The sequence below is a fragment of the Tupaia chinensis genome, unplaced genomic scaffold (genome assembly GCF_000334495.1).
Source record: "Tupaia chinensis unplaced genomic scaffold, TupChi_1.0 Scaffold000539_1, whole genome shotgun sequence".
Lineage (NCBI taxonomy): Eukaryota > Metazoa > Chordata > Mammalia > Scandentia > Tupaiidae > Tupaia > Tupaia belangeri.
In genome coordinates, this window is record NW_006160052.1 from 5,047,311 (window position 1) to 5,061,337 (window position 14,027).

At 41.6% G+C, this 14,027-nt stretch overlaps 1 protein-coding gene across 6 annotated transcripts in view; it reads left to right on the forward strand.

Annotated features, from left to right (window-relative positions):
- The window catches only part of CUTC (cutC copper transporter), a 40,375-nt gene that overhangs the window by 4,258 nt on the left and 22,090 nt on the right, over positions 1-14,027 (forward strand). For 4 of the 6 annotated variants that reach the window (XM_027775284.1, XM_006157368.3, XM_014591182.2 and 1 more), the window contains exons 2-5: positions 372-443; positions 5,510-5,569; positions 10,122-10,331; positions 13,348-13,383. In XM_027775284.1, coding sequence (XP_027631085.1) covers positions 372-443; positions 5,510-5,569; positions 10,122-10,331; positions 13,348-13,383 — 378 coding nt within the window. The remainder of the gene's footprint in view (positions 1-371; positions 444-5,509; positions 5,570-10,121; positions 10,332-13,347; positions 13,384-14,027) is intronic. The other 2 variants (XM_006157370.3, XM_014591181.2) reach the window with 1 other exon arrangement.

Genomic DNA, 14,027 nt, shown 5'->3' on the forward strand with positions numbered 1-14,027 from the left:
GATGGTCACGCAGCAATCCCTTCTTCTCCATTCTCCTCTCGGGATCTTGAGCACACACGCACACGCGCCCGGCGTAAGTTTTAAGCCACCGGGTCCGGGACGCAAACCGCGGTCGACTACGTGGGAGTCCAGCGACGTAGCCATTACGCTAACTGCTGGTTCCCCACAGTATAATTTCTTCATATATCTGTATACCTATTTTACAGTCCAAAGATACCAATTTAATAGTATGGTGTTATATGTATTCATGGTCCTTTGTGTACTTAACTATTTCCCTATTATTGGACATTTGGATTTGGGCAGCAAAATGTAAAATATTTGTGGAAATTGATCTGGATGGTAGTACCTTCATGAATTTGCATGTATTTTAGGAGCGGCAAATGGATTTCTCATGGAAGTGTGTGTTGATTCAGTGGAGTCAGCTGTGAATGCAGAAAGAGGAGGTAAGAGAAATTAGAGAATGAGTGACATTGACAACTCCTAGGAGTCTGAAAATGAATCCTGTGAACTCACGTTGGACATCTTGGATACCACTGTGATTTCTAAGGAACTTAGTAATACTTTCAAAAACAACCAACCTGAAAATTATAGTCTAGTCTCTCCTCTCCCAAGCATATCACATTTTGAGTCAAGTGTCCACAATAGTGCTTACCAACTTCATTATTTTTATTTTTTTGAGTTTTTTGCTACAGGGTGCATGTGCTCACCAGAAAGAGAGAAATAGACAGAAGGCGAGAAATCACCCCCTGGAGGAATGGCCACGCCGCAATCCCTTCTCCATTCTCCTCTGTGGATCTTGGGCACGAACGGACATGTGCCCAGTGTGAGTTTAAGCCACCAGATTCAGGACTCGAACTGCGGTCAACTACATGGGAGTCCAGTGACATAGCCATTACGCTAACTGCTGGTCCTGCAACTTCATTTTTATTGAACACAGGAAAATTTTAATTTTTTCAAATTACTTAAAGATAATTTCAGAGATTTTCATTATTATCTTTTTTTTTTTGAACATTATTTACTAGGTTGTTTTAATAGGAAGCATTTCCATTTCAGAAAAGTTCTTAATATTATTGAAAAATTTCAAACATATGTTCAAAGTAGAAAGACTAGTATAAACAACAGCCATTTCACTTGGCTTCAACTAGTTTCAGCATGTGGCCAGTCTTTCATTTACATCAGCATTTATTTCATTTACTTTTTTTTTTTTTTGAGAGGTTTTTGCTATAGAGTGTGTGCGCTTGCTAGACAGACAGACAGAGCCAGAAAGCAAGAAATCCCCCCCCCCGGGGGGGATGGCCATGCCGCAATCCCTTTTCTTCCATTCTCCTCTCAGGATCTTGGGCACGCACGCATACGTGCCCGGTGTGAGTTTTAAGCCACCAGGTCCGGGACATGAACCGCGGTCGACTACCTGGGAGTCCAGTGACATAGCCATTACGGTAACTGCTGGTCCCTCATTTACTTTTTTCTGTAAGACCCATATCACATATATTTTCAGCTTTGCTGGACACATTTGGTCTTTGTCATTTATTCTTCTTAATTTTTAAAAACAATACTTTTGAAAAATAAAAACCCTTCTTAATCTGACAAGAAAGAAGTACTGATACATGTTATAACATAGATGAATCTTGAAGTACTCTTCTAAGTGAAAGAAACCAACACAAAATTGTACATATTGTCTGATTCTGTTTATGTGAAACATCCAGGATGGGCAACTTTATGAAGACAGAAAGCAGATTAGTGGTGCCTAGGGCTTAGAGGCAGGGGAAGAAGAGAAGGTGACTAAGGGTGTGGGTGGTTTGGGGGTAATGAAAATGTTCTAAAATTCATAGTGGTGATGGTTGTAAAACTTTATACTAAAAAGCACTGAATTGCACACTTTAAAGGGATGAATTGTATGACACATGATTTATGTGTCGATAAAACTGGTTTTTGTGGCCAGAGGATATGTGGCAGTTGCTAGAGAGAGAACCACCCCGTGAGTTGTAATCACACTGTAATTTTTCCTGTTCTTCTTTTCTGTTAAGACTTTGGGCATGCATGTATATATGCCTGGTGTATTTTTCAAGCTACTAGGGCTGGGTTTTGAACTATGGTTGGCCACATAAGAGCCATCTGCCTTAACTGCCGTGCCACCAGGCTGGAATGAACAAAGCTGCTATTACTTTTCAGTTTGCTATAGGGCACATGCACTTGCCGGGGAGAGAGGGAGAGAGAGGAAGAGAGAGAGAGAGAGAGACCACTCCCAGCCCCCCCCCGGGGGGGGGGGGTGGCCATACAGCGGTGCCGCCTTCTCCATTCTCTTAGAGATTTGGGGCATGCACGTTCCTGGTGTGTCTTCCAAGCTGCCAGGTCTGGGACTGAAACTGCACAGTTAGCCCTGTGGGATCCAGCTACCTTAACCACATGCCACCCGCTGGCCCCTCAGCTGTTATCTTCTTAGCTCACAGGCCATCACAAAAACAAGCTGTGGACCTTTGGTTGAGGGCCATAGTTTGCTGATCTGATTGATATTTCTGCCTTCTCCTAACCTCAGGTTCTTTCGAGTAAAAGCCCAGACATCGTGTCATTTCATCCTTGAGCTCTTTGTTGTTTCAATTCGTTATCATTTTCAAAGCACTTATGTATATCCGTATAGCCCCAAATCCATGAATGTGGAAATTATTAATGTATATAACTTAAGTTATGTAATATAGGACTAAATGACACCACATATATGCATACAATCAACAAAACAGAATGTGGGATACACTAAAAGGTGAACATCACAGTTTCTTTAATAAACTAGAAAAGAATTAAAGGAAAAAAGAAAGGAAAATTTATAGATTGAAGGAACTTAACAGATTATCAAATAAAGGACTCTTTAAAAGAAGAGCTCTTGGGACCAGCAGGTGCTGTGGTGGTTAAGATGCTGGACATTCCCACATAGCCGACCACGGTTCAAGTCCTGGACTTACTGTCTTGCTATCTTGCTTTCCATCTCTCTCTGTGTCTCTGGTCAAATTAAAATAAATTAATGAATAAATAAAATTAAATAAATAATTTTAAAAATAAATTCTTTAAAAATAACCACAATGTCACTAACATACCTTAGAAAAATAATAATTTTTTTAAATTTTTTTTAGAGAGATTTTTGTTATAAGGCGTGTATGCTCGCTGGAGAGACAGAAAGACAGCAAGCAAAACATCACCCTCCAGTGGGGATAGCCACGCTGCAGTTTCTTCTCCTCCCTTCTCCTCTTGGGATTCTGGGGATGCATGTATGCATGTACACATGCCCAGTGTGAGTTTGAAGCTGCTAGGTCTAGGACTTGAACCACGGTCAGCTGTGTGGGAGTCCAGTGCCTTAACCACTATGCCACCTGCTAGCCCCAGTAATAATTATTTAAAATCATCAAATACCCATCCAATTGTCAGATTTTTCTACTTTGGTCATACATAGTTTTTTGTTTGTTATTTGGGTTTTCTTTTCTTTTTTAAAGTAGAATTTTATTTAACTTTATTTATTTACTATTTTAATTTGATCAGAGAGGGACAGAGCGAGAGTGAGAGAGAGGGGGAAAGTGAGAAAGCAAGCTGCCAGGTCTTGAACTCGAATTGCAGTCAGCCATGTGGGAGTCCAGTGCCCCAACCACATTGCCATCTGCCGGCCCCATTATTTATGTTTTCTCAAATCGTTTTTTTTAATCAGGAGCCAAACATTTTATTGATTTGATAGTCTGTTTAGTCTCCTTCAATCTATAAATTTCTCTCCTTTTTTCTTTAATTCTTTTCTTCTAGTTTATTAAAGAAACTGATGTTCATCTTTTAGTGTATCCCACATTCTCAGTTTTGTTGATTGTATGCATATATGTGGTGTCATTTAATATGTCCTGTTATGCATTATTAATTATATATATATTACATAATATATAATACTATGAAATATACAAAAAATATTATAATAATGTAAGTACATATAATATTAACAGTGTCCTCTGACCCTATATTTCTAGTAAATCTGTAGTTAACCCAAAGGCTTAATCAGATTCCGATGGGAGTTTTGACAAAACTACTTTATACATTGTGTACATCTTGTTGCATTGCATCAGGAAGAACTAACGTCTTGTTTTTTTTTATTTTTTTGTGATAATAAGATTGATCAGTGGACTCATGTATTGCTAGCCTGATCCATCCTTTATAAGGCTTTTTGTCAACTTTTCAGTTTTACTTTCGGTAACCTACATATTTTTAAAAATTTGCCATGGAGCATGTGCACTCTCCAGAGTGAGACAGAGGGAGAGGGCAGGGGAATGAGAAGGCACCCCCAGGAGAGATGGCCACATTGCAGTCCCTTCTCTGTTCTCTTGGGACATGCACCTGGTGTGTGTTTTAAACTGCTGGATCTGGAACTCAAGCTGCACTCTTAGCCACCTTAACCGACAGATCACCAGCTGGCTGGTAATCTGTATTTTAACAGGGAGTGCAGAATGGTAATATACTAAGCCTAACATCCCTTAGCTAGGGTACGTCTAGAAAGAAGTTCACTTTTGGGTATACTGAAATTCAGTCTGTTTAAGAAAGGCGAGGTAAATGCTGGTTTCTTCTCTATTTACTAATGTTTAAATGATGGGTTTGCTAAGCTTCAGTGGGTCATTTTATCCCTGTGAACTAAATGTAGACCTTTTTTCTTCCTTTACACATGATGGAGAGTATGTGTGTACATGTGAGACAGAGAGAAAGGAACGCCCTCCGTAAGGGCTGGTGGCTACACCACCCTCCCCTTCCTCCAGGCTTTCAGCCCATCGGATCTTGGGCACTCATGTGTGCTGCAGGCATGCTTCAGGCTGACCAGGGCAGGGACTTGAACCATGGTCACTGTGAGACTAGCTCCTCTCGAGGCATGTTACTGTTACGCCATGGAGCCAGCCTGATTTTAGGCATAGTTCATGTATTTGAATTCATTGTAGTTATTCAGTTTATTGATGTTCAAAACGTCCTCTCATTGGCCTGTGAGAGCCTCTTCAAGGTGGCTCCTGAGGCCCTTCGACATGACCCCAATAGTCTGATAGTTCTGCTGTCAGCATCTTCTTACTCTTGATTTAGCTACTCAAAAATAACTGCATTTTTTTAAAGCTTGGGATAGTAAACTCTTCTGGAAAAGATACGTGTTTTTTGTTGTTGTTGTCTTTTTGTTGTTGTTTTATCAGTGAAGAGTCAGCATTCTACTGTGGTCAATCCAGAAACATCTTTATTCTGAGTCACTTCTTTGTGCATGGAGAGGCAACCTATAATACAGAATTTTAACTTAACTTGAACTAACTCTTAAATTTGACAGTCAGTAACACAGTGTGGGTTGCAGACTAATTTAAATTAAGAACAGAGTTTTACTTTAGTTTTATAATTTTATTTCTCTCAGGTGATTTATAAGACTTTGGTTCTATACTTGAAAAAATGTAAACTGCTATTTAATAAAAAGGTTTTTTTTTTTTTTTAAATGTATGTATTGAGCAATGCTATTTTATTACAGGTGCTGGTCGGATTGAATTATGTTCTGGTTTATTGGAGGGAGGAACCACACCCAGCATGGGTAAGGATTTTTTTTTTTTGGAGAGGTTTTTGCTATAAGGTGCGTGCATTCGCCAGACAGAGACAGAAGGAGAGCAATCGCCCCCCCAGGGGGGATGACCACGCCACAATCCCTTCTCCTCCATTCTCCTCTCAGGATCTTGGGCACGCACGCACACGAGCCTGGCCTGAGTTTAAGCCACCGGGTCCGGGACTCGAACCACAGTCGACTACATGGGAGTCCAGTGACATAGCCATTACACTAACTGCTGGTCCTGACACAGAGTTTCTTATAGGAGTTTATAGCACCCTGGAAAAACTGATAAGTAGTTTCACTAGAGTCCTTAACAAGTCTTATATTAATTGTGTTATGGATATTATATCAATAAATGGTTATGGCTGCAAATAACAAAATCAAATAATTGATTAAACATTTTTTTACTCAGACATCAACATGAAATTTAGGTTGTTGCTGATAGTATGGGTTCAGCGTCTCTGCAGTGACATCAAGAATCAGATTTTTTTCTTTTTTTCTGAAGTTAATTTGTGTATATCCTCCATGGGCAAGAAAGACAGAGACACCACCCACAATAAGGTATAAGGTCCTTACAGTGCAATCCATACTGGTTTATTCCTGGAGCGCAGGGCCCTCCTATGAGAGTCGGCCTGGAAGAAGGTATTCGTGTTCCCGGTGCACCGCCGCCCAGGGCTTTGATCAGCCCTCCTGTGCTGGCGTCCTTAGTATACTGACTTTTGTCTCATTTTCTCCTCTTCTAGTCTCTGTGCTGTCCTTACCATACTTGTTATTTCTGCATCTGTCGAAAGCCCCATGCTGCATTATTATTGGTGTTTGAAGAGTCAGTTATCTTTTCAAGAGATTTAAATAAGTAAACAATTATTTTTACCTATGCATAGTTATCATTTTAGGTGTTCTTCATTCTTTTGTATAGATCTAAATTTCCACGTAGTTTAATTTTCCATCTGCCTAAAATACTTCTTTTGACTTTTTTTTTTGTAGTACAAGTGTGCTGGTGGTTAATTCTTTCAACTTTTATGTGTCTGAAAATGTCTTTCTCATTCATTCATTTATTCATTTTTCTTTTTTCTTTGAGAGGTTTTTGCTATAGGGTGTGTGCACTCGCCAGACAGCCAGAAACAGACATAAAGTGAGAAATCACCCCCCGGGAGGGGTGGCCACGCCGCAGTCCCTTCTCCTCCATTCTCCTCTCAGGATCTTGGGCACGCAGGCACACACGCCCGGTGTGAATTTAAGCCGCCGGGTCCAGGACTTGAACCTCGGTCAACTACATGGGGGTCCAGCGACATAGCCATTACACTAACTGCTGGTCCCATCTTTTTCTTTTTTTAAGGAGATTTTTGCTATAGGGCTCATGTGCTCTCCGGAGAGACAAAGAGAGACAGAGAGGCAGAAAGCGAGGAATCAGCCCCCAGGAGAGATGATCATGCCACAGTCCCTTACTTCCATTCTCCTCTTAGGATTTTAGGTACGCACACACATGTGCCTGTTGTGAGTTTTAAGCTGCCAGGTCTGAGACTTGAACTGTGGTCTACTACGTGAGAGTCCCGCGACAACCATTACACCATCTGCTGGTCCCGAGATTTGGCTCTTTTAACTTCCAGGCTATGGGACTGGCCCTTAAGATTTATTCTTTTTTTTTCTTTTGAGAGATGAGAGAGATTGTTGCTATAGGGTGGATGTGCTTGTCAGAGACACAGAGAGACAGAGATTTCACCCTCCCCTGCCCCAGGGGGGATGGCCATGCTGCAATCCCTTCTCCTCCATTCTCCTCTCAGGATCTTGGGCACGCACATACACATGCCCATTGTGAGGTTTAAGCCACCAGGTCCAGGACTTAAACTGTGGGCGACTACGTGGGAGTCCAGCAACTTAACCATTACGCCATCTGCTGATCCCTACTCCTGGTTTTAAACAATTTGCTTATGATGGACCTGAGTATAGTTTTCTGTGTGTTTCTTGGTACACTTTATCACATTTGGGAAATTTTCAGAATGTGTTGTCTTTCACTTCCTCCTACAGAGAGTTCAGTTATACTTACTGTCTTAGTCTGTTTTCTGCTGCTAGGACTAAATACAGAAGGATAACTTATAAAGAATAGAGGGATATTTGGAAGGCAGAAGACATGCATGTAGAGACAGCAAACATGTGAGCCCCCATTTCCATCGTGCCGCATTCTTTCATGACTTGTCTAATCCTAATTACTTCCTAAAGGCCCCACCTGCAAATACCATCAACAATTTTTTAAAGAATTATTTTATTTAACTTTATTTATTTATTTGTTTATTTTTAATTTGACCAGAGAGGGACAGAGTGAGAGACAGAGAAAGTGAGAAAGCAAGCCCCTAAGTCCAGGACTCAAACCGTGGTTGGCTGTGTGGGAGTTCAGCACCCTTATCCACCATGCCACTTGCTGGCCCCGCCATCAACAGTTTTCACCACATGAAATTTGGGGGACACATTCAAACTATAGCACATATATTAGACTGCTTAAAATTGTCCCACAGCTTTTTAAACCTCTTTTCTGCATTCCATTTTGCAAAGTTCCTATTGTTTTATCAACTTTACTAATCTTCTACAATGTCTAATGTGCTATTAATCCTACCTTGTGCGTTTTTCATTTTATGAATTCTGGATTTTATTTTTTTTCCCCCATAGGGCATGCATAATCATCAGAGAGAGACAGAGAGAGAGTGAGAAGTCACCCTCCAGGGGCTATTGCCATGCCACAGTCCCTTCTTTACTGCTGTCCTTAGGATTTGGGGCACACATGCATACGTACCTGGTGTCCTTAACCAGAAATTTAATTTGAATTTGTTTTTATATTTTTCATGTTTTTTCTTAACTTTTCTGAATATGTAGAATAAAGCCGTAAAAGCTGTTTTAATAACCTTGCTAATTCTCAGTTTGTTTCATTTTATTGGTTGATTATCTCATGTTGTATGTTATTTTCCTCCCTGGTAATTTTTTATTGAACACAAGACATGATGAACTTTACATTATTGGTGATGAGATATTGTTATATTCCTATAAATATTTTTGAGTAGTTAGGTTACTTGAAAATGACAGTCCTTTCAGGCCTTGCTTTTAAGATTGGTTGGGCTAGTCTAGAGCACTGGTTAATCTAGAGCTAATTATTATCCCCACTGGGGCAAAACCCTCCTTCGCCCCCCATCCAGTGCCCATGAATCTTGAAGTTCTCCTGCCTGGCTTTGGGAGCAGGGATTCTTCCAGCGTGGCATTAGTGACGGGCACAGCCAGCTCGATGGCTCTTTCCCGGTCCTCGCGTAGTTTCTTTGTGTGCGTGCTCCAGTTGGTACTCAGTGAAGATTATCGGAGGTTCTCTCTGCAGGTCTCGAGTTCTCTTTCCTCCCTAGCACTCTCCTGCAGGCTCTATCTTGGTTTCCCTAGACTCTCAGTTCTGTCTCCTCAGATTAGGGAGTTCTCTGGGCTCTGCCTGGGTTCCCTCTCCCTATGCTGTGGCCTGGAAGTTGTCAAGGCAGTAAACTGGAACTGTCACAGAGCTCACCTCACTCACTTCCCATCTGGCGGATCGTTGTCCTTTGTGCTTGGTGTGTTACAAACCATTGTTTCATATATTTTGTCCGTTTCTTGGTTATTATAGACAGGAGGGTAAATCCAGTCTTTATTACATGGCTTTGGCCAAAAGTAGAAGTCCCTCTGTGAATTTTTTTTTTTTCCTATAGGGCGTGTGTGCTCGCCAGAAAGAGAGAGAGACAGAAAGCAAGAAATCACCCCTGGGGGGATAGCCACGCTGCAATCCCTTCTCCTCCATTCTCCTCTTGGGATCTTGGGCACGCACACACACGTTCCCAGCATGAGTTCAAGCCACCGGGTCTAAGACTTGAACTGCGGTTGACTACATGGGAGTCCAGCGACATAGCCGTTATGCTAACCGCTGGTCCCTTTTTTCTTTTTTTTTTTTTTTTTTTTTTTTGAGACCTCTATGAACTTTTCGACTCCTAAATTATACAACTCTGAGGTTGATGGCAGCATTACTTAGTATAAAAGTCATACATACACAATATACCTTCGGAGTCTTACCACTAAAAGAGGACATTTCCTGGCCATTCTAAAACCCTGGACCTTACCTGTATGCTTGAGTGAAATCTGGTTTTTGCAGTACGAGTCACGATGCATTACTTGGTTTGGGGCACAGTGCTATACCGTGTAAAATCGGGATTCTCTTAGCAAGGAAGAGGAAATTCATTGGGTAAACAACTACAGATCTTAATACTGTTGAGAATTTCTCAGCTAGCCACATATTGCATCATATTTAGGCACTTTTGTTTTCCTTCTGTTTTTACTACAGGACACATGTGCTTGCTGGATAAAGGCAAAAAGAGAGGAAAAGAGAAATTGCTTCCCCGGGACGGGGGGTGGCCATGTTACAGTCCCTTCTTGCATTTCTTCTGGAAGTAATGTCCAAGAGCAGAAGTAAATGACTCGGCATTTTACTGACGTCCTGCAGCGTTCAGCTCACATTTGAGTTTCAGTATGCCTTCTTTTCTTGTAGGTATCCTTCAAGTAGTGAAGCAGAGTGTCCAGATCCCAGTTTTTGTGATGATTCGGCCACGCGGAGGGGATTTTTTATATTCAGATCGTGAAATTGAGGTGATGAAAGCTGACATTCAACTTGCCAAGCTCTATGGTGCTGATGGTTTGGTATTCGGGGCGCTGACGGAAGATGGACACATTGACAAAGAGCTGTGCCTGTCCCTTGTGGGTAAGCGCTTGTGTCTGAGACTAAAAACCTCTGTGGTGATTGTATTTATGCTCCTGGTACAGAAAAACGTCATAACAAAACTGACTTTCTAGTCATACGTGCAGGCGCATAGACTAACATAACTATTCTTTTTCTTTTTTTTTTTTTTGTACTTTAAAAATGGTTTTATTTCATGTGCAAATAATAGACAGGTGTTCTACCCATAAATTCTCTTTTCCCAAAACAATTTGGAAGTTTTTTTTTTTTTAAAAAAACGAAACCAGGGGGACCAGCAGTTAGCGTAATGGCTATGTCGCTGGACTCCCATGTAGTCGATCGTGGTTCAAGTCCCGGACCCAGTGGCTTAAAACTCACACTGGGCGCGTGTGTGTGTGTGTCCATATCCTAAGAGGAGAATGGAGGAGAAGGGATTGTGGTGTGACCATCCCCCCTGGGGGGTGATTTCCTGCTTTCTCTCTGTCTCTGTCTGTCTGGCGAGCGCACGCGCCCAATAGCAAAAACCTCTCCCCCCCACCCCCCAAAAAAAAGAAAAAAAAAAAATGAAAACCACACAAAAAATTTTAAAAGGTACTGGAATTCCTCTGTTTCTAAATCATGGCTAGGCTAGAAACATAAAGCTTATCTGGTGTACCAGGGATCACAAGTTAGAAGTGAGTACTGTCAAAGTGTAAATTATACAGTCTAATGCCATTACAGCAAAGATTATGCCACTCTCGTCCTCAACATCCACGCGCCTCTCAGAACAGTTAAACCAGGTCAAGACAGTCCAGCATACTAGGCTTTGTTACATAAGGCCATTATGTTCTTCTAAGAGGCTAATAAACCAAAACAAGAAACACTGAAATCAAAATAAAACATACTAGAAACTAACTGTCACAGAAATCCTAAGTTCCTTGCAATATCCCCTTTTCTACAACATTAATAAAGGTAATATGCTAATATTTAAAAAGAACATTTGGTTTTATATCACCAGCCTTGCACTTTTATCACTAGCTGTTATGTAAATGCGGCCTCGTTCTACATCCAAAAGGCACAACCATTTCATGCTCACAATTCACTTTGGTATTTATAAAAAGTTCTCATGACTTACATAGCCACATCTAGCAGTGAGGATTTAACATTGAGATGGAATCTGACATCCATAATATCTCATGTTTTGTAGACAGCAATGTAGGAGAGATGTATTTTTAATCACCTTTCATCTGAATGACCTTATGTAAAAGAAAAAACATCAATAATTTAGAAGTTCTAAGTCTCCAAAGGAGATTTTCACATGTACGCATAGAAATGGGGACGAGGTTGATTTTTAAGAAACGTCTTCCATGTCCACATCCTGTTGTAACTGCTGTACCATTTTTCTTCCAGCTGTTTTCTTTTGCCTGCATGAGGGGCCCGGATAAGATGAATGTTTTGCTTGACTTCTTTGATGTCCTGAACTTTTCAGTAGCTCTTGTTTTTCTTTAATCTGTTCATAATAAATTTAGCTTGATGTTTCTGTTTGATCTCTTCAACTCTTTTCATTGCATCAATAGTTTCATTCCACAGCTCTCACTGGTATTTGATGGGTTCATTTCTACGTTTTTCAAATTCAAATGAATTATCCACTGTAAGCTCTTTACCAGCTGCTTTCTTTCTTTCTTTCTTTCTTTTTTTTGAGAGATTTTTACTATAGGGCATGTGTGCTCACCAGACAGACAGAGACAGAGAGATAGAAAGCAAGAAATCACCCCCCAGGGAGATGGCTATGCTGCAATCCCTTCTCCTCCATTCTCCTCTCGGGATCTTGGGCACACACGCACACATGCCCGGCGTGAGTTTAAGCTTCCGGGTCCAGGACTTGAACCATGGTCGACTACGTGGGAGTCCAGTGACATAGCCATTACGCTAACTGCTGGTCCCTACCAGCTGCTTTCTGGAATTCTTTAGTCCACCTGACCTTGCAAGGATTGTGCTGCTTTTTAAAGTTTTTATGACATTTGGATTTACAGAATCTGAACACCTTGCAGTTGTTGTGGACGAACATCATGCCGTGGCCGAGGTAGATGGGCCCCGAGCAGAAATAACACTTCTCGATATGTGTGTCGGACCCGCGTGGGTAGCCACGGACCACACGCTGGGCATGGGAGGAAGTCATAATAATTATTTTTCTAAGAGAAATTTTTCCCATAGGGCGCATGTGTTCGCCAAAGAGATAGAGAGGGAGAAAGTGAGAAATTACTCCCCAGTGGATGGCTACACCATAATCCCTTCCTCCATTCTCTTTTCAGGATTTTGGGCATGCATGCACACATGACCCAGTGTGAGTTTCATGCCACTGGGTCTGGGACTCAAATTGCGGTCAGCCATATGGGAGTTCGTTGCTCCAACCACTATGCCACCTGCTGACCCCCAGCAAAATTATTTTAAACAGTAGTTACTTAGAAATTTGGGGTGAAGGAAGGTATGCTTGGCAAAACCCTCCTGACTCCTCAGTTGGTGTAGATAATGCTCCTGTCCCCGAAGGTTTCAGGAAGATTTACTTTGGTTGCTCTAACCACTGCATCACAAACTTCCAAAGCTGTTGCAGTTGGTGAGGACAGAGAGAGGTGGAAAGAACAAGCAAACTACCTATTAGGTCGTCAGGCAAGTCAAGATGTATTTTTCTGGTTCTCTATACAAAAATGGTCATGACTTTTCCCAACGACCCAATATTGCCAGGCCAAAGTTGTTGTTAAGATTCTCAGAGGGGCAGTAATGGATATAATGCTGCCCTTAGAATTGCCAGATCAGATATTTTATTTGGTACCGCTCAGGTGTTTGGCACCTCAAAGGAGTAGCTGTCCACTTTTTAGATGTTGAAGGTACGTGGAAAGAGGACTTGTGGATTTATAAAGCTACCATTGTATTATGATTTTAATGCATGTTTTTTCTTCTTAGGAGAACATATGAAAATGCTTCGCCTAGTGTGGAGACTTCTATAGATGGTAATCAGTGATGACCTCTTTACTCATGCTGCTATGTCACTTTCTTTTTATAGCTATGTGCCGTCCTCTGCCAGTCACTTTCCACCGAGGTGAGTCATTTCCATTTTAGAAGTTTGGTGTCAGTGTTCTGTCTCCAAAATTGCTACATTTCTATGGAACCCAATTCTGTAATGTTACATTGTCACCAGCTGGTTTCTTAAGTCTTCAGACTAAAAGTTGTCTATTTATAAATGTACAATTGCTAGCAAACTCGAAGCCTTATTTGTGAAAAATTGTTAAAAGCTGTGGCGGTGGTGGTAGTGGCAGGGTGTATTAGAGAGCAGGAGAGATAAGCATTGCCTGCAAATGCATGTGCCTATCTCGGCCTCCAAGCAAGAATCCTGACGTTCATGGTCATTAGATCGCCTTAGGTCATGTGTGACTCAAACATAAATCACTGATTCCGGTGAAATGAAACATACTGCCTGGGGGACCAGCAGTTAGCGTAATGGCTATGTCGCTGGACTCCCATATAGTCGACCGCAGTTCGCGTCCCCGACTGGGTGGCTTAAAACACGCCAGGCGCGTGTGCGTGCGTGCCCAAGATCCCGAGAGGAGAGTGGAGGAGAAGGGATGGCGGCGTGGCCATCCCCCCTGGGGGGTGATTTCTCGCTTTCTGGCTCTCTGTCTCTGTCTGGCAAGCGCACGCGCTCTATAGCAACAACCTCTCCAAAAAAAAAAGAAAGAAACATAC